Raw genomic sequence first — 26604 nt, 5'->3', positions numbered from 1 at the left:
TTAAGAATCAATATTTTTTATTTACTGCTTGGTAGTATAAAAGTTGTATATAAACTATTTTGTTAAAAATACATTTGATAAGCAAATTTAAGAAAAGCAGACTAATATGGCAGTATCCATACCCCTACAAAATAGCAGTGTAGTGTTAAAGGCAATAAAACAGGCACAGTTTCTAAATCCTCTCTTACTTAAGTAGCAATGCATCAATTCAATTCTTGCACATATCGGGTCTTATAATACCTTACATAATTACTTTATACAGGTAAACAATGTTTTACATATACAACATCTTTCCATCCCTTTTATTCCATGTATTTTCAATGCAATCAAAATAGAAATTCCTTTTAAAATAAGTAAAAAAATACATATTACTGTTTAAACTTTATTCCATCCTTTTGTCATTCATTTGCAGTACTAAACCATCATGCATCAAAATACAGTATCAAGACAAACTGCCCTTTTTTTAGAAAAAGCTTTGGGGACACTCTGTATCTTCCTTCTGAAAATTATTTGAAAACTGCTGTTTCCTCCAATGCTCCCTTTTTCCAGCAACATTTTATACTCAAAGCTATCAATCTCTTGGAAACTGAATGCTTACTATTACAACCAATACTAATTACATTTTCTAGAAATATTCTTCACACAAATAATCATGTGAAGCTTAATGTATTCCTGTAAGATGAGGATGGTGTTTATGTTATGTTGTACTTAAATACTGAAGAGATTTCACAAGCTGATTTTAAATTTATGGGAGCAGGGAGCAGTGCTAAACACTGAAGTTAGAGTCGCGGTCAGTTATTTTGGGTTCTCAAGGACAGGCAATTATCTCTAAGAATATCCATTTTAAAAAGAACAATAAAACATTTATTATTTTCAAAGTTTGGGTGGGTAGTGGCGGGTTTTTATGGCAAATATGGCATCGCTGAAAAGTACATATTGACAGGACCAGTCAGTATCTTGTGGATACAGACAAAAGGAAGACCATCAGCAGCACGTACTTGCAGCAAGAGTGAAAAAACCTGATGTTTCCTGACAAGACATGGGAGTAATTAATACACAAGCAAGAAGAACAATTTTGTACACACTGATTGTTAACACATAAATCGATGAAGAATGAAGAAACACAATTCCCAGATATGAAGGAGAAACAAAATTTAGAGCACTTATATTAAAAAGAATGAAGGTATCAATTTAAAATAAATCTATTTCAAAAACATACACTGAGTTCATAAAGATTAAGTTATAGTTCTCAGAATATAGTGCAATCTCTAAAATGCATTATATTCTTAGGCACTTAGAACAAATTATATGATTTTCTACTACACAGAAAAGTTTGTTGAAGTATTACAAAGATTTCCCTCCCAAAAACAAGTAACAGTACAAAGCCAAGATCATAAGCAGATACAGAGAATTAACATCACAATACCATGGTCATTTTAGCATTAAGACACACTTAAAATATGAAAGGAGTGACACTGGTTTAAGATTTTGGTGCCAATGAATACAACTACCCTCAGTCCAATAAAGCCACTCTGAAGCACTTTAGTATATATTCCATACATTTTTTAATGCCCAATATTCCATTTCCTTATCTAAGGGTTGAAATATGTTGCCTTAGCTTAATAAGGAACCTGTGGGTAAGAACAAAAAAAAAGAAAAGCAGAACTATTAGGCACTCTTCAAATATGAGTAAGCAGTTACACGAAAACAGGAGAACACAAGGCCTTGAGGAAAGTAACCTCACAAGAGCTCATCCAACTGTGTAAGAAAAGATGCTCTTCAGCCTATGTTAAGTATTAAGGGGAAAGTACAGGTCTGGGGAACAACAACTGAATTTAACAACTGCATATAACTGAACCAGTCTCTACTGTGAGGTACTCTGCACAGAGTTTGAGGGCTTATGTACTAAAGGCACACATGCATATTTGGTTGACATAATTACTTCCATGTATGTTTTACTTGGCTACAACCAGTTAGATTAAAAGAATATTTTCATCTTTCAAAGGCTGGCTTTATTCTTCAGTAAATATTTTTCAATTCAGGAGTGGGGAGAAGAAAAATCCAGACGGACCACTGGGGAAGAATGCAGTTTATCCACGAGGTAATTGTATTACTCTTAATATTGAGCTCATCATTGCTTGTTTAAGTACAAAAAAAGTTTAAGGCTTGATAAAGCCTTTACCTTCCCTGTCCAAAAACTTGTACGTGTTTTCTTTCCAAGATGAAGCCATTCGTTATGATGTCCATACAGCTCAACAGTATTTAAGTGTCTAAAACTCACTATTTTACTGGTCAAAAACCACTAAGTGTTTAACCTTGCAGGAATGACATCACAGAATCTGTAAAATGCTACATTGCCTTAAATACATTTCCTTAAATATTATGTATCTCTTGGGAGTTTTCATTTTTCTCCTAAGTGCTTGCAGACAATCTTCTTCTAAAAGTTCCACCTGTAAGAGAAGAAAACAATTCTAAAAATAAACCTAAATAGCAAAATTGGTTTTAGGATGGATACACCAATTAAAAAGTTAGCAGGTGCTCTGTAATGGAAAAATGAAGCCACAATCACATGAAGTAGTTGCCGTGCATTCCAAGTTTAGCATGTGAAATCACAAAGAGGAACTAAAAATTGAGCTAGTGCTCTTGAAATGCAAACACATGGACAAACTGACAAATCACACCACAGTAAAAAGCACTACAAATGGAAAATGTTACATTGCTTCAGTGTACTAGTACCAGTTTCTGTTTACCCAGTAGCTTAAAATGGATGTGCAAGAGTTCAACTTAGTTTTGACTTCAATTATCAGCTGTGTATCTATTTATGTGCCATTAAGTATATTTAAAATAAAATTAACTGATGAAATGGAGTCTGCTGAGAACATGGACCTTGAAGACATGGAGAAGAAATGCTAAGACTTCCAATGATGCAGCCAGCAGGACACTAGATAAACCGAACCACTGTAGAGGTCGCTTCACAACAAGCCAGTTTAGGGGAGAAAAAAACCCTGGACTTGAGAGTAGCAGTGAATACAGGCAATCAGCAATGCTACTTCATTCAGGTACTGTCCAAATCAGGAATTCCATCTCATACAGGAACCCTCAGTAACACTGGTTAAGGTCAGCCACAAGGCACAAATCTACTGCCTCTGAATGACAAAAATCTTTTCTGGAAGCAGTTAAACACATTTATGACTGCCTTCTTCCTCTGCATCTGAAGACCTGAGCCGAATTCCCCCAAACTACAATCTTTAATCAGAATTTATTGACTAGAGGCACAAAAGTCTTAAATGCTATTTATCTATTCAGTTTCAGTAAACTGGGCTACAATAATTTTGTAATTAGAAATCTGAAATAAGTAGTTGAAGTAAAGGTCTAACTACTATCTGTTTACACATCAACAGCTCCTTATGAGAGGAGACAAAAACTGATCCAGAACCATGTTAGGGAAAAATATCATGCCCTTTCTCAAGCAAGATCTGTTTACTTTTTATAGTGCAAATCAAACACACCTGGCTAGCTTCCCACACGATTTACAAAATAGCTCTGTTGGACTAGAGAAACCATTAAAATATTCTGCTGAGCCATTTCTCTGCTATTAGAACATTTATATTCAGAAGGGCCAAAACTTTAATCCTAAGGGAGGTTCTACAATAAATAGCCACCATAGATGGACAATTTTTTTATAGGTTTACTATCATATCTCTCTAGAGAACTGCTTATTTTTAAACTAAAGTAGTAATGGTTTAAATTTATGGAACTTTTAGGTAATTACAGGGAACAGCTTTCCTATTTAGTAGAGTGAAGAACAAATTAGAGAGAAAACTGGACTACAAAACATTTTAAGTGATTTCAAAATAATGGGGTTTTTTTAATCAAAGTGCCCTGGAATTTATTTTCATATATGCCTTATTCTTTCTATTTCTAGGCTTATGGAGAAGATAACTAGCTTGACTTTAAGTAGAAAAAAAAATCATATTATGAACAATCTGATGATATTTCTGTATCTCCCACTAGAGATACAGAAAAGAATTAAAATTGTCACAGAACTAACAAAACAATTAGCTAGGTATGGAAATGCCAATTTAGTGAAGGAAGATGTTATCTCCTATTGCATTTAGCTAATATTGATTTTTTTAAAAGGGAAGAAATAGAAACCACACCAACATAAAAAAACCTTGAGCACAAGGACATTATTCTGAATCAGAAAATAGGAGTACCATTTGCCTTCCACTGACTTTCACAGATTTCAGTGCAACAGTGAAACAGCAGCCACTAGGCACCTGTGATTTGCCAAAATGTGCTACAGATCAAAAAGCAAAACACTGGCATAGAAAGCATTTGTCCAGTCTGGTCTTACAAACGTCCAGCAATAAAGATGCTTATTCCAATTTCTTAATTTTTGAAACCTGAGCTCCACCTCCTCGCAATTTAGCCCATCAGTGTCTTCTTATTGACTGAGAAAAAAATAAAAAAATCAATCTACTTCATTACCCTCCATAATTTTTTTATTATTTGGAAACATACCACATCTCCAAGTCTCCCTTCCTCTACAGCAATGGCTAAAAAAACCTGGGTATAATTTAGGGATGAGGCATGGAGGCCAGACAAGTACACTCTGCTTAGTTCAAGAGTCAAACCTGTGCTGCCAGTAAGGGTTGGGAGGAAATACCCCACTGCACACCAGCTCTCTATTTTAATCTCAAGATACTCAAGGGCATTTGAGTCTTGTTGCTTTTCTAAACAGACACAATTTCCTCTTGTGTATTTACCTCTTCCATTTCAGGTTACCAATAGTTTGACACGACATAATATAATCCTCTCTCTCAGCACACAGAGTTTGGCACGGTGCACTTTGTTCACTTTCTTCAACTCTAGCACCTTCACTATGTCACTCCAGAACCTTTCTTCCTCAAGGGTCAAGCCCGAATTTTGAATCACATTTGGGTAAAATCACCTTTCTCCTTCGTATTATCCATCAGCATGTCATCAAATAGAGACAAAATGTATTAACTTCCAGGGTTTTCCCCCCACAACAATTTAAACTGCTTAAAGAAAAAGCAAAAAAAAAAAACCACAGCAAGGATCGCACTTCAAAACCATGCCAGGCATATCTTTCCCATGCTTAACAGAGTAACTCAAGCAATTCACTGAAGTTTAATGACTCACAAGAAAACCCCAACCTTATTCAGATCCCTGTGAGATCAGCAGTTTCATGTGACTCCATTGCTATTAGTCAAAGCTCCACAGATCTATCAGAGAAGTATCTAGTAAGCAATCATCTCATACAAGCATGCAGTACAAAGCAGCAAACATAAGGAAACAGTTATAATTAATGAATAACTGTAATTATTCCAGTGATACAACTGTCAGCAGCACTTGTTTGTTTTGAACAAAATAAGCACATTGCCACTAAATCTGAGCCACTGTTTAATGTCAAAAAAATTAATATGCAGACATTTTATCTGTTGGATTAGAGATGCCACACCCACAAAAGTTATTTCAACATCTACTCTAATTTCAAACAATTAGATAAGAATTTGGTGGACAAAAAAAAGCCTTCCTGATTTATCATTAGCTGAGTGACCACATGCAATTTTTGCAGACTTGTGTAGAGAATTTTGAAATTGAAAGATGAGTTTTCACACAGAACTGATGCATATTCAACTGTACTGATTACTCTCATGTGTTTCACAATATAACACTTTCAGTAAGAGTTCCAATAGTTCAAATGTTTGATACCTGCATTTACTCTGAGCTTCTCCTCTCTTGCATGTCCTGTTCCACAGGTGTGGCAGGTGCTTCACTCACATCCTGTTTTGCAGGCGTGGCAGGCATCTCACCATTGACACTCTCCACGCCAGTAACGGACATCAAGCTTTTCCGTTCTTTGGAGTTTGATTTGTGATCTACTTTTGTGACCCGAAATCTGAGGTGAGCAAAAGAAATTTCACTTGTATTTCCCCACAGATGAGTTAGATCATTCTCAAGAGAAATAGCATGGGCAAAAACAAATTCCCAGGTCCCAAGAACAAGATGTTAGAGCAGACACCTACATGGACCCTGCTTCACTTCAGAGCATCTTTCTTTCCTATCACCTACAGGTATTTCTAGTACACACTACTGTTGAATCACACTTTCCCAAGGTAGAAGAATCCACAGATTGCATACATAGACTGCATACTTCTTAGAATAGTAATTTTCAAAGACAACTACAATATAAGGTAGGAATTAAAAATAACAAAGAGAATGAAGTGGTTTCTATAGCCTCACACTTACTTGAGAAATACCAAATTCACAAACAAGAGAAATTTATTAGTGTGCAATTCTTGTTTCTTTTTAGCCTGTAAGAAATGAGCAAGAGGCTTAGATTTACATGCACAGTAAATCTCCATCTTTTCACATAGTTCTTTAAAAAGAAAAAAACTCACATTTACTTCTTCCAGAAATAACTTCAGTCTAATAGTAACAGGGTTATTAAAAAAAACCAAACAAACACTGACATTATAAACAGAGCAGCATCAGTGGATATCTGATCCAACACTGGCCACTGCATCATTCTAAGACAAGCATACAACAAAATAACCTAAGCCTTACCTTCCCACAGAAAGGACTGTAACTTCTCCAATACGACTTCTCCTGTTCTCTTTGGATTTTTGAGCTGGCTTTATAAGGTGCCATCGCTTGTGACTACAGCGAGTACAAACATCCTTTTCTACCACTCCTCCAACAGTGTGGAAGTGATGGGCTTTGCAGTTGTGTCTGAATGGAACAACACCTGGTGACAAAGGAGTCCCTGGACTCACTGGACTCTCAGGAGAGGTAGGAGATAATGGGCTGTAGGAAAAAGAAATAGAGAATTTAATGTTTACTATAAAATACTATTTCTTAAAAAGGAGAAAGTATGAAATCCAACCTCCAGTTACATCTAGTGAATAAACAGTTTTTACAGGAAACGTTTATTTGTGAGGATGTCTGGCTTATGGTTCCTTCCAGTAGTACAGTATTTCACGAATACAAGCTGCACGGAGTATAAGCCGCACTTCCGGTGCGTCAACAACGTTGATGTCTTTGTCAATAAAAAAGCCGCACCTGAATAGTAGCCGCACTTTCGTTCATAGCGAGGATCCGTGTGCAACTTTCACAAATTTGCCAATTAGTAACAGGATCGCGGCATAGCGGGGTTTACTGGCTCAGGGCGGGGCCAGGCAGGTTGCCGACGGGGCTGGGTGGCCCAGCTCAGCGCCACGGCTCGGCGGGGCCGCTCGGGGCCGGCCAGGCAGTGCTGCCGCTGCCGCCGCCAGGCTCGTTCACCCTCCGCTCCCGTCTGCACCGCCGCCGCCGCGTTTGCTCACCCTGGCCGGCACTGCAGGCCCCCGCGCTGCCGGGCTCCCCCACACTGCTGGCCACAGTTCTGCTGGGCTCCCCCACACTGCTGGCCACAGTTCTGCTGGGCTCCCCCACACTGCTGGCCCCAGTTCTGCTGGGCTCCCCCACACCGCTGGGCAGCCCCGTCCGCCGGGCTTCCTGCTTCTGTCATGCTACCCTGTGCAGCCAGGCTCCCCCACACTGCTAGCCACAGTTCAGCGGGGCTCCCCTGCACTGCTAGCCCCAGTTCTGCCGGGCTCCCCTGCACTGCTAGCCCCGCTTCTGCCGGGCTCCCCGGCACTGCTGGCTCGGGCTCTGCTGCCCGCCCCCCGCACCGCTGGCCTCGCCTCTGCCAGGCTTTCCCACCTCTGCCGGGGCTGGCCGGGCTCCAGTTTGGCTTGGGGCTGCCGCGGGCTCTCACTTCCGTGTTGGCAGCTTTTAGAATATTGTTAATATATTAGCCACCCTGGAGTACTAGCCGCACTTCTGGGTTTCCACCAAAATTTTGGTGAAAATGGTGCGGCTTGCATTCGTGAAATTACTGTATATTTTTGCAGGTAGAATCACTTTCACAAATTGATTCACCTGCAATCATGTGGTTAAGATAACTAACACAAAAGACAAAGAAATTTAGACGGGGAATATATCAGGCTAAAGTAGAAGAGAATAGGTTACGTGAACTAATACTGATGAAGACATTTAATAAGCTCATCACACTCACAAAAGAGCCACCTTGGAAAACTGTGGAAAGTATTTCAGAACTGTTACAGGATCTTAAGGAAATTGCAGAAGAAGAGCACAGTCCCACAAAATTGAAAGGAGGCAAAGCTAAAATGTGTACCACAACAACAAGAGGAAAAAACATCATTCAGTTTCAGGGGGAAAGTGTTAAGTACCTAAAAAGAAAGAAAAAGCAGCACAACCTCCAAAAGGCATTTGAGATAATCTAATCAAATCAATGTTTTTCCTCTAAAAGAGAAATACAGCTAGCATAGATAGAAACCACATGTACTTTTTTGGACTTCATAATCAATTTTAATATCTTGTAACACAGCAGGCCAGAGCTCGTGAAAGGTAAAGTAACGGTAGAGTAAGGCAGCACACCTTGTAAAAAAAAATTTAACAACACATACAGAAAGTGATATATCTGATTTCTTTGCTGTGAAACTGCAAAGACATAATAAATGTGGGGTTTTTGTGCTGGTGATATCCAGTGATTTAAATAGTTCACTGGGTAACAGAATAGAAGAATAGCTAAAGTACTCATAGACTTTAGGTCACCCATAGCAACTGTAGAGGTCAAGATAAGAAATTTGAATGATGAGAGAACATGCATATGAAAGACATTCATACATACACAAATCTTACTAAAAAATATTGCATGCATTGCAGTAAAAACAACAAAAATTGTTAGTGTTTTAGCAGAAAGCCTTTACACAAACCTAGATTAAAAAACAAGACAGATGACTGTTCTCCAGAAAAAGAGGATCATGAGTTGAACATTAATCATTAGTAACAGTCTTGCTTTAAAAAAACAAAACAGTGGAAAAAACAGAAGTATAACCTGTGAACCTAAATTTACATTACTCAGCATTTATCATGACACATGCAGATTTAGAAATGTTATTTCAAGAAAGATACAAACAAACTGCAGAGACTCCAAAGGGGAAGAGAAAGAACAAATTAAAAAAGTAAAACATGCCAGAGAAGACTGGGAGTTACTCAGATATTTATTTTCAAAATAAAAATATTGACAAGAAATATTTAACGGTCTTCAAGTAAATAAAAAAATGCTATTAAGGAAAATCAAAGTTGTTCAATACCTGAAGCAAAGACAGATCTAATGGCTTCAAGTGAGAGAAGTATAGATTTCACTCAGCCATAACTGTTTCTATAATTAGGAAGTCTCATAGTGCACTGAACTTGCAAAAAAATACAGAGGATTTCTACTTGATTACAAAAGCTTTAGGAGTATCTGTCAGATTCTGTAAGAACATAATTTTCCCTCCTCCTTACACTTCATATTTTAATTCTGGACTGAAACTATAGTCTAAAATGCCCAAGGTAACATTACACATGCCCATGCAAAATAATAAAATAAATATTTCTACAGAACCAAAGAAGTTTTAAAATATCTATACTTGAGAATAAATCTCTTTGGAAATTCAGGGGTTTTTTCAATAACCAAGCCTCTCACCATTAGAACAGGTGTTTAAGTGTTACATACTCAACTCTTTGTTTTGCTGAAACTATATATCTCTTTTATAGGGGTACTTGAACTTTCATAACCTCTGCCTTGAATGTGAAGACAGGGTTATATATGAAGAGTATTGAGAGTAGTCTAGATATAGCTGAAGGCACTCATATAAGATACAAGCACTTTTACACATATGATGCATCTACAAGTTCTTTCACACATGCAGTGCACCTAAGGCAGAGCTGCTTTCTCTACATAAGTATCTAAACAGGTGTGCAGTGAAAAATCCTAAGAAGTAGGTCAACCAAAGTCTATTGCCACAATTATAAAGAAAAAATGCAATCCAAAAGGAGACACAGAAAAAGACGTCTCAAGTTAGCATCTATACAAATGAAATGAGTGCTCTTCTGTTCTTTGAAGACAGAGTAGCTTTGGACTAAGCCACCCTGTACATAACTTCACCCCAAAGTAAACCAGTACTTGCAGCATCTGTCAATCTTTAGCCCAAAATGTAGTAAAACTGTATCATGCACCTAGAACACAAGAGTCAGTCACTAACCTAGGGTGTATGTTTAAATTTAAGGACTCAGGCACAACAGAAAATCAAAGTATTATCCTCTTAGCTGGTAACTCAAGTAAGCGATGTAGTCTTAGAAGTGTTCAGGAAACAAAGTCCTTCAGAAGCGTATGCTTTTAGTTGCCTCAGGAAACATGCATTAAAATGAGGAGTAATTACCTTTCAGGTTCAAAGACACTGCTATCTGCTACCATGGCCTTTAACACATCAGCATTTGCTGCAATGAGAATAAACAGAACTCTTCAAAAGTGAACCATTCTAACTTTATTTAAAAAAAAACAAAATTAAAGTTCCTCAAAGAAATTTCATTTAAAAGAAAGATGACTGCATTATGTATCTCCAAAAAAAGCACAAGAGAAAATTGCAGAAAAAAGTTAATATAATTCTATGGGTAGTCTTAACATAAACTACTAAAACTGCTGTTCATAGTGCACTCAAAGCTCCACTCCAGTGGAATGCAAGTCATGCAACACAGCCATCTACACAGAACTCTCAAACAAGACCTCTGAATCACCTCACACATATAACCCAACTTCAGCCTAAAAACATCAGTCCAAGAGAGCCCTACAAAATGCAAATTCATTATCAACCAAGAACTACCAATTGTTCACTTCCTATCATGAGCTACCTAATCCCAATCTCCAGGAAAAATACACAAGCTCAAAGCAGTAACAGTCTCGGGAAAAAAACAAAACCAAAAACAAAACAAAACAAACAAACAAACAAACCCAACAAAAAACCAACAAAACAAACAAACAAAACAAACAAACAAAAAAATCACAGAAAAAATCACCACATGCAAACCCAAAAACTTCTCCAGAGGATTAGTCTTCATTCAGAGGTAACGCCAAGCCAGTTCAGTGGTTAGAACTCTGATTTATACAAATGTAAAATTAAAAGGCTGAAGGCTCTTGTGCTATAAAAACATCCATACTCCTAAACATTTCCTCTATTGGGCAAATATATTCTGATCTAACCAAGCATTCCACGGGGTGCTTAACTATGATTTTGTTTTCTCAGGCACATCTTCTTCTTTACACACACATGCAGATAACATGTACTGATAAAACATTACTGCTATATATCCAACTGTCTCAATTATGCACAAGCCTTTAATCAGACAAGAGCTGCAACCATCACTTCAGGACAAGAAGTTTAATCTACTCAAAACATAAAAGTTTCAACAGGCTTTAAACACTACCACTAAGAAAGCAACACTGAGTTTTTACTTCACAAACAAAGCAAAAGGCTGAACCAAAAAACCCAAATACCTAAACAGTTAAAATATCTGGAAATGCATGACCTGAATTTACCATAGAAAACAATTTTCAAGTAATTGTCCTTGAAGTTATGGCCTTGTAAAGACAATTTCAAAGAGCTAAGAATGAACAAACTGGTTATTAAATGAAAGCACATGAACATACCACACATCAGACTATCAAAACTATTTGTATTTGTTAAGGAATAGCATCACAAGGGCTTTTAACTTCAATGCCACAATACTATACCTTCATTTTTCATGATGTAGTTAACAATTTGTCCCACAGTGTCACTATTCTCATGTATAGTTTCATTCAGTTCTGTGCAAAGAAATAAATATGCTGTCAGTATCTTGGTTTTATGGATCAAGAACTGAACTATTTTTAAAACAAATAATGATAAAAAAGTCACAACCAAAAACAAACAAAAAACCAAAAGAAACTACATTTTAAAAAATAGGCAAGATCTGGAGTCACTATGGAGGGAAAGCACAGGTAAGACTTTACCGTCCTTATCCAGTAAAAACTATGAACAGAGATTTATCATCTGTACATCAGACCAAACAAATTCAGTTAAGAATTAATTAAGCTCAGTATTTTCACAAACATACTTTAAAATTCCTTCTCTAGCTAGTAAGGAGGAGACAAACAAGAGAGCAGCATTTCTAATCCTGACAACGGGCAGGGAAAAAAAAACAACCAACAAACCAAAACATTACTATCTCAAATCACTGTTCTAAAACAGGTACTATCGGCTTTTAGTATGAAGGGGATTCAATTTAAGATTTTCACCACATCTACAAGGACATAACAATTGATTAATTTTAAATAAATTGAAAAGTACTGGCATATAATGCACCCATTAGCAATATTAAAAGCTTCTCTAGAATACCTTGTAAAGACTGAAGATCAACTGGGGAACTAAAACAATGAAGAGACAAAACTGTGCCCTCCCCTAATAACTGTTATAATGCTTAATTTTAAAAAATGGGATCAAGGAAAGTTTGATTGGCTAGACTCCAAATTCTTCACTTATGTAGTCAATTAGGGGCTTCCCCACCTCCATACCCATCTTAATACCTTTTAATCTTAATACCTATAACTTTGCAATGTGGAAGCTAGCTTCTGCCACTGCGACATAGGGGATGTCCCCGTTTAATTACCACTCCCCTGTTCCACTCAGGGGAACTAACAGATCAGATAGTTGCGCCCATTGCTCAGTTGCCCCAGGCAGTTAATGCTTAAGGACACACTGACACATCATTACTGCACCACATGGCTCTACCCTTACCACAGAGCGGCTGTAATTTGCACTCATTATGAACCTACTGAAAGAAATTAATTGGGAGAAAGGAAGAGGAGTTTTTACAAGTGACTTGACTTTTGGTTTTACTTACATTTTAAAATGCTATACCATGTTACTATAGCCCTTCCCACATGATAACATCCTTTTTTCCCCCAAGTACGAATAGATGGGAATAAGGAACAATAAAAACAGGGGCAAAAATGAAACGTTAGGGTAAAAACAAAGGCATCTTTAAGGAAAAATTGTAAGTGGTATTACATAAATCAGAATGAAGATATTCAGTCCAAACGTTTGGTTTCATAAAGAGAGGGGAGATGAGAATGACAGCACAACAGGAACAAATTAAGATTGCAAAACATAAAATCTAAGATTTTAGCCTTTAAATGGCAGGTTTTTGCCACTTCTCAGCTAGTACTATGTGCACTAACACTTTGTTGTTAACAGCATGTAGACTGCAGAAAAAATGATCTGGTGACTCCATCAGTGGAGTTGCCAACAAATACATGGACACTTTGATCCCTCTGTAAGTTCTTACTTAATGTTAGCAGACTTGCATGGGAAAGTAGAACATTCCTGGCAAAGATCAAACCCCAAGTGACATGTAGTAACAAAAATATTATTCTTAACACTGCTTTGATGTCAAATATAGACAGAAATTACAGAAGTCTCGCAATAAAATATTTCAAAGTAGTTGCAATGCACAGAAATAGGAATTTGTTTATTAGACTTGATTACCTATTTTTTCATCTATTTTTTCTTCTTCTATTTCTTCAGCTTCTGTTGTACAACGATATCCTTTTTTCTTAAGGATATGGCAGATAAGGATCCCCAAGAGACCCATGATGAAGAAAATAGGAACCAAAGCAAAGGCAATATACTCTAGGTGTTCAGCCTTGCCATCATTGCCATCCATTTTAGTTGCCAAAGTAGTTGTCTGTAAGCCACGGCTTGACAAAACCCACGGAACCTCTCCACCTATGTAAATCAATAAACGCATGTATCACTATACACTGTAAATCACTTGAAAGAATTCAGAAAATTAGAAGCCTGAAAAAATCCCCACAGTACCTTCTGCAATGACGAGGACAACACATACTCTGCTGGCCAAGAACTTACACCAGAACAGCAGGTATTCCCCCTTCATCAAACAGTTACAAACATCAACATCCAAAAAGCTTGTGTGATATTTTTTCAATATAACGGTGAAGAACCAACCATATTGCACCCTGACAGGTTTGTAATCTCAAACAGAGGGCTCACATATTTCACAGAAGAATAACACCACCACTGCTTTTTGTTCACATCAGTGAGAAAAATGATATACCATTCCTCCAGTCCTAAGCTCATTCAAAATTACCCAAAAAATGTGAATCCTTCCCTAATATGACAGTAAATACAGGATTTAATATTGACCCTTGCATAGAAAAATTATCAGATGTGAAAGAAATAGCCTTAATTTTTATTTTTCTTTTGACAGTAGGAATTCTCAAAAGAAAGAGGATCTAATCCCTCCTCATCAGAATAAGGGGGGCTCGCTCTTTGTCTGGGATTTGGAAATCATTTTGTATTTAAACTTGAAACAGGACATGAAAGAATTCTTTTTGCTTGCAAAGAATTTAAGTTGTCACACACTATATCCACAATTAAGTACTTTTGTTTCATTTAAGTTCTGAATTTCAGATGTAAACTCCATGTTATAAACTGGGATTCTGACCTATCGAAGTATAGAATATTTACATCAGATACAAACCAGCACTCATTAGAGTAGGTTTTGCAGGTAAGCTCCATCCATATGATGAACATTCCACATTTCTGGACAATGCCTTCCAATATTAACACACTTTTATGTCCAATACACACAAAGAAACTAAAAACTCAGTTATCTTCTCACATACCAAATATAAAAGTATAAAAAGTTCAATAGCTCAGATAAATCAAAAATTACATGTTGCATACTCAAAACCTTTGCAAACCTTTAGAGCTTATACACATTCCCCATATAATAAAGACTTAAACATTATTAACCCCAACATGGATTTCTACCTCTATTCTTTTCCTCCACTCCAGCTGAAAACAATTTTTTGAGTAGGAAATAATTACAACCAGAAAGCATTAGTTTTTTATCCATCTATTTCCCATCTACTTGTATTGAAATGGACAAGGAAATTCACAATTGTTCCATTCATTAAACTCGTTGAAGAATAGAAGAGTCGCCAGAAAATCATTTACAGTAAATTCACGAATACAAGCCGCACTGAGTATAAGTCGCATCTCTGGGTGTTGGCAAACATTTCGGTTTTTGTCCATAAATAAGCCGCACCCGAATATAAGCCGCTCTGCCGTTCGCAGCGAGGATCCACGTGCAACAAAGTTGCCAAACAGTAACAGAACCGCGGGAGGGCGGGGTTTACTGGCTGAGCTAAGGCTGTGCAGGCTCGGCCCGCAAGGGGCTGCTGACGGGACCAGGTGGCCCAGCTGCCACTGGGCTCGGGGCTCGGGGCCGGCCGCCGCCGCTGCCACTGGGCTCGGTCACCCCGGGTCGGCGCTGCCCCGTGGTGGCAGGCAGGGACGGAGCTTCCCCCGCTCCTACGGCAGCGGCGGCGGGTGGGGACGGAGCTTTCCCGCTCCTGCCGCGGCAGCGGGGGGCCAGGATGGAGCCTGCCTGCTCCTGCCACGGCGGGCAGGCACAGAACACCCCGCCTCCTCCCTGAGCCGCAGCAATGGCTGCGTGGGCTTCCCCCCCCCCTCCCCGGGCCGCGGCAATGGCGGCGCGGGCTTCTCCCCCCCTCCCCAGGCCGCGGCAATGGCGGCGCGGGGCCCCCCCGTCTCTGCCCTGGGCTGTGGCAGAGGAGGAAAGAGAGCTCTCCCGCCTCTCTCCCTGCCCCCCGTGCTGCCTGCAGGGAGCCAGGGCAACAGAGTAACACTGTAACAATCGCGGAATGCCGGCTTTTACTGGCAGGTGCTTGGTTCGGTGCCCTGGCTGGCACGTCTGGGGTTGTAAATGTCAGAAAATTATTCACATATTAGCCGCCCCCGAGTATTAGCCGCACTTCCAGGTTTCCACCAAAATTTTTGTCAAATTGCTGCGGTTTGTATTCGTGAAATTACTGTATATGACAGGGACACTTTCACAACACAAATGTCTAGAACAATAATCCTTTCCTTTCAAAAACAAAAAAAATTTGAAGCACCCACAAATTTGCAGAAAGACCATTATTCCACAAACATCTTCTGCACTGGCTGCGTAACTAAACTGCTTTTGAGAAACCTCAGTAAGGTCACGGACAATAAACAGAAATTTGATATTTAGCCTAGGGTTTTTTTATTCCTCTAGTAACAGAAAATATTTTAAAATATTTCTGAACTTTTCAGAACAATCTTGAATTGTCAGTTGAGTAGTATGCAATACACAAAACTTGCTCAAAGTGAAAACAATGGAAATTATTTGAAATAACAACTGATAAACCCCAATTAGAAAAAAAAAAAAAAAAAAAAAATATATATTAAGCATTTTGCTAAAATAATTTTCTAGGAAATAGCAGAAATTCAGAAAATGGAATGAAGTGCAAACAAATTACTGAACAGATCTCAAAACTAAATGTGAAAACAGAATCTCAGGATATTTTCTTTGAACAAAATGAGACTGTCTAGTTTGCTCCCATAACCAAAAAGAGAAAGCTATTCACTTTTAGGAGGCCAGCAATCCAGATGACTGTATGCAGAATTTACCAACACATAACCTTCAGAAGCTCTAACGTATGCCTTATTAGCACAATTGAAAAACATCTAAAGCTTAACACTTTTTTTACACCACAAGGAAACAAAAGACAGGAAAGAGCACAGGATACAATCATATAACTGAGAGGGCTGATCTTGCATGCAGTTCATTTGCTTTCTATGAATTTACAATTCATGTTTTAATAGACCAAAATATAATTTCTTTTCTTTTCTAACTCATCAGGTAGCAACAGCCACAAGGTGCCCCATTTAATCAATAAAGTAGTTTCATTTATTTTCGAGGCAGGAGAAAAGCCATCACATCGGAGAAGTATTACTTGGATGACCACAACATCTTAGAATCTAAGAAATCCAATGGTAACAGTATACATCACAAGCGTATTAATAAATAAGTATATTTCATGTTCAAATATAAGACAACAGGTAGAGACTTTGGATTTTGTTGCACTGTATCCATCCATAAGAATGAATGGGAAACACCTCCCTAATATCAACATCCACTTGTTAGTCAAGCTATTTCATGGGTACAAAATCTACTGAACTTAACTTTTAGGATTTTCTGTTCCTCTTTGTGGCAAGAGTCATGCATTGCCAAAACAAGTACAGTAATTTCACGACTATAAGGCGCACCCTTTTGACTAAAATTTTCCCCAGAACTCGAAAGTGCGCCTTATAGTCCGGCGCACCTTATCCGATGGTACAAAGTTGTGACATTTGTCACCCCGGAAGTGCGAGCCCGCAACAGTCCCCAGCTGAGCAGAGCCCACCCGGCGGCAACATCAGGCCAGCGCCGGGTCGGGGCAAGCCCAGCGGCATCAGGGCAGCGGCCGCGCGGGGGAGGGAAAGGGCAGTGGCGCAGCCCGGGCAGGGGGGCAAAGCCACCGGCATCGGGGAGGTGGCCCCACAGGGTGGGCCCGCCGGCATTGGGGCGGCCCCCACGCGGGGCGGGGAAAGCCGCCGGCTTTAGGGTAGCAGTGGCACGGGGTGAGCCTGCCAGCATTGGGTCACCTGGAGCACCAGGGAACTCCTGGAGCAGCGGGGCCCCGGGGACGCTGCACGGAGCAGCGGCGGACATAGCCCAGCCCTGAGGACGCAGCACGGAGCAGCAGCAGGCATGCCTTGGCCCCAGGGACGCCGCATGCAGCAGTGGCAGGCATAGCCCGGCCCCACCGGGTACAGGCGGGTCCAAGGGTCAATGGCTGCCGGGTTGAGGCGGGGCCTCGGCCAGCAACCGTGCAGGGGGAGCTGGGGGTGGAGCCTCGCTGCAAAAAAAAGTGCGCCTTATAGTCCGGTGAGCCTTATATGATCTACAAAGTTGCAAAATTTGCCGACTCCCAGGGGGTGCGCCTTATGGTCATGAAATTACTGTATCTATTTTCTCCATAACTATGGCAGTCAATTCCCACCAAAACTAGAGAGCAAGGAGGCCTTATCACATGGCTAGAGGTCCATGCCTCAGGCTTTCCAAGTCGTGGTTCACTGCAATTCCTCCAGATGCAAAGGGCTTTAGGAGATCCCTTCCCATTCAGCTCCCTGCTACCCCACTCGCTGTGTTCCTGACAGACTGTAGCCCTCAAAACAGTTTTAAACTGGATCACTGAGATAATCTGATTTTAAGAAAAAATCCACAAAAAGTCTTTAGCTTTTAAGCAGTCATTTTACTGAATCAGTATAGCCTGAGGTTTGGCAAACGCCTCTCAAGACAATCCACTAACTGAGTATGCTGAAGTGGGGAAATAACAATGACCAAGGATAGCAAAGTACATCTAGAACAAAGTTTCCCAGAGTAATTGTAACATGAAGCCACAGTCTCAGAACATGTTCAAAAAATAAAGGTAGTAGCATTAATTATGTGCAAGGAATTTTTAACTGTGAGGGTAGTGTTCAAGGCCAGGCTGGATAAGACCTTGAGCAACCTGGTCTAGTGGGAGGTGGTGCAAGGAGGGTTGGGACTGAGCGATCTTTAAGGTCCCCTCCAACCCTCAGCATTCAATGGTTCTATTAAAAAAGTATAGTGTCCCATGTAATTATTTTTAAATCCTCAACTTGAAACCCCTCCGAGCTTGACATAACCCCTGAAAACATAAATACAATTATCACCATCACCACCCTCCAAAAGCGCAATCTGTCAGGAACCACCCAGGTTGAGACTTCCAGCCTACCTAATGTACAGCACTTGTAAAAGCCTGTATGTCAAGAACCACAGTTTGAATTTCTTTGTTAGTGTTTCTTTTTCTTGCTACATAATCAGTTTTATGATTTGGTACTTCTGCTTGTAGACTGACACATGGAACACCAATGATAAAATCCCATTAGCTAAAATCTCATCTGTGGTCAAGGGGTGATGATAATCTAAACAAATGCTCAAATAGATACACCCTATGCAAGTTGAAAGGAGAATTGTGCCTATATTGGCATTTTTTTACTAACAGAAGAATGTTGAAAAAATCATAATTTATCAGTTGAACACTCTGTACTATTGATTAGTCTATTAATAGGGTTAAAGTTGACATAAATTTTGAACTAGGAAGGAAAACATACTTAGAAGTATTTTTTTCATTTAAAAATTCATTAAATTAGATACTTCAACATACCAGCTTATTTACACAGGCCTATGTGACTTTTCTTTGGTTATAATTAGATCAACTCTCCCATTAAAATTCAACAAGAAACAAACACTACTAGTGAAACATTATATCAATGACATTTCTATAAAACACATCATGTATGCAAAGTCCAGAAATTGCTTGATGCCGTTCATTTTAGTTCAGACACAAAAATTCACCAAAAGCAAAGCAAAAACATCCTAGAAGAAATTAACTTAGCTGAATCAAATCCTTGGTGCTGTGTAATCTTACGAGCAGAGCAAAGCACTCAGCTTTCATTATCAAACAACCTACAGTCTGCCCTCAAAACCCTCAGCAATTATGACACAATGCAAAGCCAAGCCTTGAGTGTCTAAATGAGAAATATATTTTATGCCCCAAGTCGCAGCTACATCATTCCCTATTCCCTTTCCCCAGAGGCACAGTATGCTTATATCAGACTGTTGACAGTTAATCTCATTCTCATGATGTATGCTGCTGCTTCTCAACGGTTTTAATCAGGCCACAGCAATCTTCCTTGACTTGAGTCAATTCATAAAAGAACTGATTTGTTTCAGTGCTTTGATGTCCCGGCATTTTTATATACCAGTCATTGTATACCAGTCTACATATGAAAATTACTTGAAGATGTGATCTAAATTAAATTATTTAGGAGCAATATTCAGCACGTTTAGTGATGCTTAAGCTGTAAATAATAAATTGCACTCATGCTACTAATTCAGATCCCATGTACTCATTTGCTTTAAAATTAATATATGCCAAGTACTTGAGCATTGCCTGCCTTATTTAATCCTTACCTAAGAAGTAAAATACAAAGATAGTCAACCTCAGACAAGTCTTTTGGTTCTAATCACGGTTACTCAGATACAAAGGTAGTTTTCTTCCAGCTCAGTAATTGCTCAAGACAATTAACAGCACCTTCAGGAAACAGAATGTAATGGAAAAAATTAGTAGATAAATGAAAAAATACTTCATGCTTCATTTAAATTGCAGTTTTTACATGGCCAGACAAACTCTTCATAAAGCACATGAGAAATTTCTAGCAATATTTAATCTTAATCCTATCTTCCTTAAAGTACAACTCAGATTCTTGGAAAACAAATCCTTTTAATAACCAAGATCAAAACAATTTAGTTCTTACATTAGCAATATACAACTCAGCATTAAAATAATGCACTGTTTCTCAAAATCTGCTATACTAAATCTAAGTACAATCTACACTCATCCAATTACTTCAAGCACATTCCACTTGGTTTTGTATTGTTTAATTTATAGAAAGTGGCCCATAAACAACAATGTACAGTAATTTCACGACTATAAGGTGCACCCTTTTGACTAAAATTTTCCCCCAAACCCGAAGTGCGCCTTATAGTCCGGTGCACCTTATATAATAGACAAAGTTGCGAAATTTGCCAGCCCGGAAGTGCGAGCCCGCAACAGTCCCGAGCCAAGCAGAGCCCGCCTGGCTGCGGCATCGGGGCAGCACCGGGCTAGGCCGAGCCCAGCGGCATCGGGACAGCGCCGACGCAGGGGGAAAGCTGGCGGCGGCGGAGCAGCCCAGGCGTGGGGGGGAAAGCCCAGCGGCGCATCCCAGGCAGGGGAGGGGAAAGCCGGCAGCATCAGGGCAGCGGCGGCACGGTGTGAGCCCGCCGGCATCAGGGCCGCGCCGGCGCAGGGGAAAAGCCCGGGGGGACGCGGGGCTCCCAGCACGGCACAGGGTACCCGGAGCACCAGGTTGCCGGGGTCGCGCCGGCGCAGGGGAAAAGCCCGGGGGATCATGGGGTTCCCGGAGCTGCACGGGGTTGCCGGAGCGCTGGGACGGCACAGGGAGGGAGGGAGCGGGCTGCCACAGAAGCCGCGAGCTACGGTCGGTCTGAGCCACCGCGAGCCACAGTCCCCCCCCAGTCACCGTAGCCCTGGCGCCATGGGAGCCCTGTGCAGCAAAGGGGAGGCGGCACCATGGCACCACGGAGCCACGAGGGGAAACAGCATGGCGGGAGTGCCAAGCCGAGTGAGGGACAGGTGGCACGGCAGCTCCGCGGAGCCGTAAAGGGGAGCAGCACCGCGGTACCACGGAGCCGCAAAGAAGAGGTGGCCCCACGGCTGTGCTGAGCCACGCCAGCCGGCACCAGGGGCGGGTGGGAGTGCCAGGGCCCACTGCACGGGGAGGGCACCTGGGGCTGCCTTTGAAAGCCTATGCCAATTCGTGAAAAATGTTTGCAAATTGAGCACCTGCCAGTAAATTCCACGATCGGGGGATTCCATTACTAATTAGTTACTTTGTTGAGTGCGACGCAGCTCCTCGCTGCAAAAAAAAAGTGCGTCTTATAGTCTGGTGCGCCTTATATAATGCACAAAGTTGCAACATTTGCTGACTCCTGGAGGTGCTCTAAAAGAAGCATATTTTGAACTACAGTAATTTCACGAATACAAGCTGCACCATTTTCACCAAAATTTTGGTGGAAACCCGGAAGTGCGGCTAGTACTCCAGGGTGGCTAATATATTAACAATATTCTAAAAGCTGCCAACACGGAAGTGAGAGCCCGCAGCAGCCCCAAGCCAAGCTAGAGCCTGGTCAGCCCCGGCAGAGGTGGGAAAGCCTGGCAGAGGCAGGGCCAGCGATGCGGGGGGCGGGTGGCAGAGCCCTAGCCAGCAGGGCAGGGGAGCCCGGCAGAACCAGGGCTAGCAGTGCAGGGGAGCCCCGCAGAACCGTGGCTAGCAGTGCAAGGGAGCCCAGTAGAACCGGGGCTAGCAGTGGAGGGGAGCCCAGCAGAACCAGGGCTAGCAGTGTGGGGGAGCCCAGCTGCGCAGGGGAACATGGCAGAAGCAGGAAGCCCGGCTAATATTCAGGTGCGGCTTTTTTATTGACAAAGACATCAACGTTGTCGACGCACCGGTACTGCGGCTTATACTCCGTGCGGCTTGGATTCCTGAAATACTGTACATTAAACACAAACAACACTTCCCACCTCCAGGACAGATATCAAAAGTGGATGGATCATAGAATGATTTGGATTGAAAAGGACCTTAAGGACTCTATAATCCAAACCCCCACCACCATTAGCTAGGACACCTTCACTAGAACAGACTGCTCAATTTGGACCTGCTCTTTCATTTACAGCATTCTTTTTAAATATCATTTAGCATAAAACTTCTTTCATGTTAAATTACATGCTTTAAATTCAGGCATAAAAACAAAAACTCGTTGTTCATTAGCTTAATTTCCTAAATACACACTAAATACCTCAGTCTCAAGAATTTAAGAAACTAACTTTACTCTTAAAAACTTGAGTTTTAATGAAGTTAATTCAATGCCAGCTTGTATCCCCTAGCATTTCAGAAGTGGTGGATATTTCCTTAAAAGAAAGAAGTTCTAAATCAGTTGTATACTTTCATTCAGTACCTTCAACTTACTCAGAGATAAAGCATTCTATTAGAGCTGCAGTAGAGGTTTCTATTATCAAGTCAAATTTATTTTTCTTAGATTCTTAATTCAGATGCTTAGCAGGGAAATAATTTCCATAAATCGCAGACTGATGGTAATCTTCTATTCATTTCATATATGCCTTTAATTATGTTACCAATAGTAAATTTAACAAGAACAGTTTGATGCAACTTCAAAATAAATATACTTTTTACAAGTTATCTGATTCAAATAGTTCTTATCTATTGTGGACATTACAGTCAAATTGCTTTTGCAAAGCTAGTAGATGAAATTACACGCAATTTCAATCCCAAGACCAAATATACCACTGCCCAAAACACACACACAAAAAAATCATTAGGAAAAGTTAGGGCATCTCTGCTTTACTAGTCAGGTGATAGTTACAGAAGAGAGAAGACAAACTACAAAAGTCAGTAAAGAAAAGGTTAAAAAAAGTTTATTTTCTTGAGAAAAAAAACTCTTAAGTGAGGAAAACCTATTCCCTACCACTTGCTTTGTCTATTGTTGAAGGAAATTGTACTTCAGGGAATATGCTTAAAGTGAATAACAAAGGAAAAGCACCTATCATCGAAGAAGAACATTCAACACATTTGTGAATTCCACTTAACTTCTAGTTTCCTTGTAGTAATCAGAACCTACAACCAGAAATGAAATAAGCAGGAAGTGAGATGACAAAAAGGAAGCCACATGATGAAGGAACATACTGACAACTAATAACACACTGCCAACAGCCTTAGAGATTAAGCAGGGCTGATTAAGAATTTCTGTTAAGAACAGACCTCAAAGCCTCCATCAGATTTGTCAAAAGCAGAATCTCAAGAAAGGGAGCAGAAGGATGAGCAACATTTCCTTAAAGCTCATTCTGAGTGCACCTACTTTTTGAACACCAACAGTATGACCCAGGCAGCAAATCTCAGGCACGACCCACCTGAACCTAACACCAAACTGCTAAGAGTCCTCACATTAGAGACAAAATCTCTGGCTCACCGAAGTCCCTACAAAAATTCTGACTGGGCAAATTTTGCAGGCGGTCTGGAAAGAGAGCTTTCTACTCTGAGAGGTAAGTCTCCACCCTGACAAGTTCTTTAATAATGCCATTTTTTTCTGAATTACACACCCTATCAATACATTCAGTAAACTGTCTGCAGAAAGTTTTAGACTGGCTTCTTTGAAAGCCTGAGGGTAGGCTGGGATTCAGAAAGGAGGTACCTGCTATGTAAGGTAGGTCCTACTTGCAGCCATAAGCACTGCAATTCTCTCACAGCCAGACAGAGCTTAAGAACCAACAGGGAAGACCAAACCTAATCAATTATGAGTCACCACACAATGAAGGCATCTGACATTATTTAGAATTCAATGAGAAGAAAAACAAACTAACAGTATATAGAGCAGTTTTGTCCTGTTGAGAAAGGGAAACATTTAAATTTAAAGGGAAGTAAGATTTAGTCTGTTCTTTGAGCGACACAGTATGTGGTTTGATAATGCTGCGTTAACATATACAGATACAAAAAGCTTATGGTTCACTATTTACCTGTACTAAATTGCAGTGCTTATGGTGTAATTGCTTGAGCAGCATATAGCTCCTATGGCAAAAATATACAGAACTGGTGAGTTACATTTGCATTTCTGTTGGAAAATTGTTCCTCAAACTTCAGTTTTCAAATAAAAGACACCCCGCAAACAACTACAGTACATTTAATAAAGGACATTTCACCAGTATGGTCATTAAAAAGCAATGAAAATAAATCCTTCCTGGACACATCAGCTATTTAGTATTACTGCATATCATTGGTTAAATCTACAAGAGCAATTTGCATCTAGTGAGCAGCACAAAATCAATGCCATCAAGCATATTATATCAATGAATTTATGCATGTTAACAACAATCGTTACTGGTTTACAGGAAACAAAAGTCAATTTTAACATAAACCAATGTATCTCCAGTGTGAAGAGGTATTATGTGATCTTGAGATAAAGCAGAAACACTGACAGAAAGCATTTGTAAAACTCTGAGAAGAAAATTCTTCCATAGCTTTTGCATCTCTCATTAGACTTGCCAACTTTTAGCCTGCACAAGTACAATCCCATTCACCTAAATAGAGAACTAAAATGCTGCTATAGTTATTAAATCCTACAAATTCACCTAGCATGCCAAGAGTTCTCCACCCGCCTTCAAGCTCAATAAAGCAATTCTAAGTATAAACATTTGTAAAAAGTCTGTATAAACCTACATACACACATCCTTTCATTTACTAAAACATCTGTTTACAGTCTCTTCAAGATACCACTAGTAGGTAAACTGTATAGTCATCACAGCATGTATAAACATGCAGTAATATGCTGAAGTAACAGCCAAAGAGCAAACTGTTTTTTACCTGTTAAAAAAAAAATATATATATACATATATATGGTCATCGAGAAGAGAAGAAAAATTCACAATTTCTCTCCTCCTCCTACCTTTGCATAGAAAACCTCAGGTCCTCAGCAGCTAGCAGTCAACAAAAATCTGAGATTCAAGGTGCCTGACCAAGCTTGCCTGCACCAATATACAAATATAAAAACACCAGAAAGGAAAGAAACATTTCTGGATTTATTCTTTGCTAGTAAGTATGACCATCTTAACTGTTTCCACTAAGCTGAAAGTTAACTCTCAAACCCTCTTACTTACGTTATACCACCCAAAGGTAATAAAGCCAATCAAGCTGAAAGTGGAAACAAGTATCAATTTTTAATACAAGTGTTTGAGCATCATGGACAATGCACCAAAAAAAGCACTTCAGACTATACAAGCAATTCGGTTTCATTCAGAGATTACTAGTACCGTAACAGCTGTGGTTGGACATAAACAAAGAAAATGTCATTTTAAACTGACTTCCTCTGGCGACTGTACGCATACAAAAGCTCTTCAGAGTTCTCAAGGGTTACAGTCAACTTTTCGTTTTCAAAACCTAAACACTAAGCCAAGCTTAACCTCATAAGTGAGGGTAAAATAGAAACAATTCCTTAGTGCACTTCTATCTCTCAAGAGCCATCCGATTCCAGTTAAAGTGAATCAACTACGGAAGAGTTGCCAGCTCATACAGCTCATTATAGTTTTAGGGCTTGTTTTTTATCTCTCGCCACTCCTGGCCATAACCTACTACATCCCCAGACCGGGCTGTCGCGACAGAAAGCACCGTGAGACCGCTGAGGGCACTCGCAGCCCGCCCGAGCGGGGCCCGGCAGCGCCCGCCCCGAGCGGCCCCGCCGCGCTCCGCTGACAGGAGAGAAACTTCAGCCGCTGCCTCTCGAACGCTTCCCAGCCCGCTGCCCCGGGCTGCCCCGGGCTGCGGCGGAGAGCAACGCGCCCCTGCCTTGCCGCTCTCCTCCCATATCCCCCGCAGGGACTCGAACGCCGGGGACCCCGATGAAACCGCGTCGGCCCCGGCAGAGGCAGCAGGGTCAGCCTAGACATCCGAGCGGCGAGTGAGGCCGTACTGCCCAGCGAGCTCACAGCCCGCAGAGCGGCACAAGGGCCGAGGGGGTCGCGGACTGAAGCGTCCCACCTCGGCAAAGGACCGAGGCCGCAGCGACCCACCAGGAACGGAGCTGTTGCCCAGCCAGTCACCCGTCAGGCCCGGCGCTGGCGTAGTCGGCGGGATCCCGCCGGTCGCTGCCGGAGCCATTCCCGACGCCTCGCCCGCGCTGCTCCGCGCTGGCAGCGGGGCCGCCGCCGCCCTGCCCGGCCCGGCCCAGCCCAGCGGCGGCGGGGCGCGCCCTGCCCGCACGGCGCCTGCGCGGGCCCGCCGGCCCGAGGCGGTGCTGCCCTGCAGCGCCCGCCCTGCCGGAGCTGCTGCGGGGACGCGCCGAGCCGGGGACGGGGAGCGAAGGCATTCCTTATTTCACACTTACGCACTGCGGTGGGGCTTACCCTGAAGGTGCCCCACATTAGTTTAGTCTTACAGCTCCCAGGTGTGGCTTCCTGAGCTCGACAACCGCAACGCTGGGGTGCAACCAGGGGGCAAGATGGGCGCGGGGCATCGTGGCCTAAAGGGCCCGAGGTGGCTCTTTGAGTCGTTTGCTTGGCACCGGTCGTGTGCCACAATGGCTCCCGAGTGCCTGGGGTGCAGT

The 26604-nt window shown here is 41.1% G+C and overlaps 1 protein-coding gene across 4 annotated transcripts; it reads right to left on the bottom strand.

The window, feature by feature from the left end:
* On the bottom strand, positions 1-26193 carry RELL1 (RELT like 1). Of its 4 annotated transcripts, none has more exons than XR_004418011.1 (8): positions 26072-26193; positions 13440-13679; positions 11648-11719; positions 10299-10356; positions 6595-6834; positions 5740-5926; positions 5167-5249; positions 1-2450 (listed from the first exon to the last, which is right to left on the bottom strand). XR_004418011.1 is itself a non-coding variant. In XM_033060677.1 (8 exons), exons 3-7 carry the CDS (start codon positions 13615-13617, stop codon positions 5746-5748), a joined length of 729 nt encoding a protein of 242 aa, XP_032916568.1. In that variant the 5' UTR covers positions 13618-13679; positions 19846-19966; positions 26072-26153; the 3' UTR covers positions 1-2450; positions 5740-5745. The 4 variants fall into 4 exon arrangements, 2 of the variants coding, with proteins under 2 accessions (XP_032916568.1, XP_032916567.1); XR_004418010.1 differs by having other exon boundaries at positions 5181-5249; XM_033060677.1 differs by lacking the exon at positions 5167-5249 and adding an exon at positions 19846-19966 and having other exon boundaries at positions 26072-26153.
* Between the last annotated feature and the right edge of the window lie 411 nt (positions 26194-26604).

This window comes from Catharus ustulatus, chromosome 5, assembly GCF_009819885.2.
Source record: "Catharus ustulatus isolate bCatUst1 chromosome 5, bCatUst1.pri.v2, whole genome shotgun sequence".
NCBI classification, from domain to species: domain Eukaryota; kingdom Metazoa; phylum Chordata; class Aves; order Passeriformes; family Turdidae; genus Catharus; species Catharus ustulatus.
Note: the sequence above shows the minus strand (reverse complement) of the source record. Positions and strands in the feature narration are given on the sequence as shown.

What these genes read in the sequence shown, in the direction of transcription:
- RELL1 (XM_033060676.1), bottom strand. Translation starts at nt 26,159, where the DNA reads ATGGCTCCGGCAGCGACCGGCGGGATCCCGCCGACTACGCCAGCGCCG. An exon ending in GGGCAACAGCTCCGTTCCTG is followed by an intron (nt 13,680 to 26,071) that starts GTGGGTCGCTGC and finishes TGATTTACATAG; the next exon opens with GTGGAGAGGTTCCGTGGGTT. An exon ending in CTACATCATGAAAAATGAAG is followed by an intron (nt 10,357 to 11,647) that starts GTATAGTATTGT and finishes TTCTCATTGCAG; the next exon opens with CAAATGCTGATGTGTTAAAG.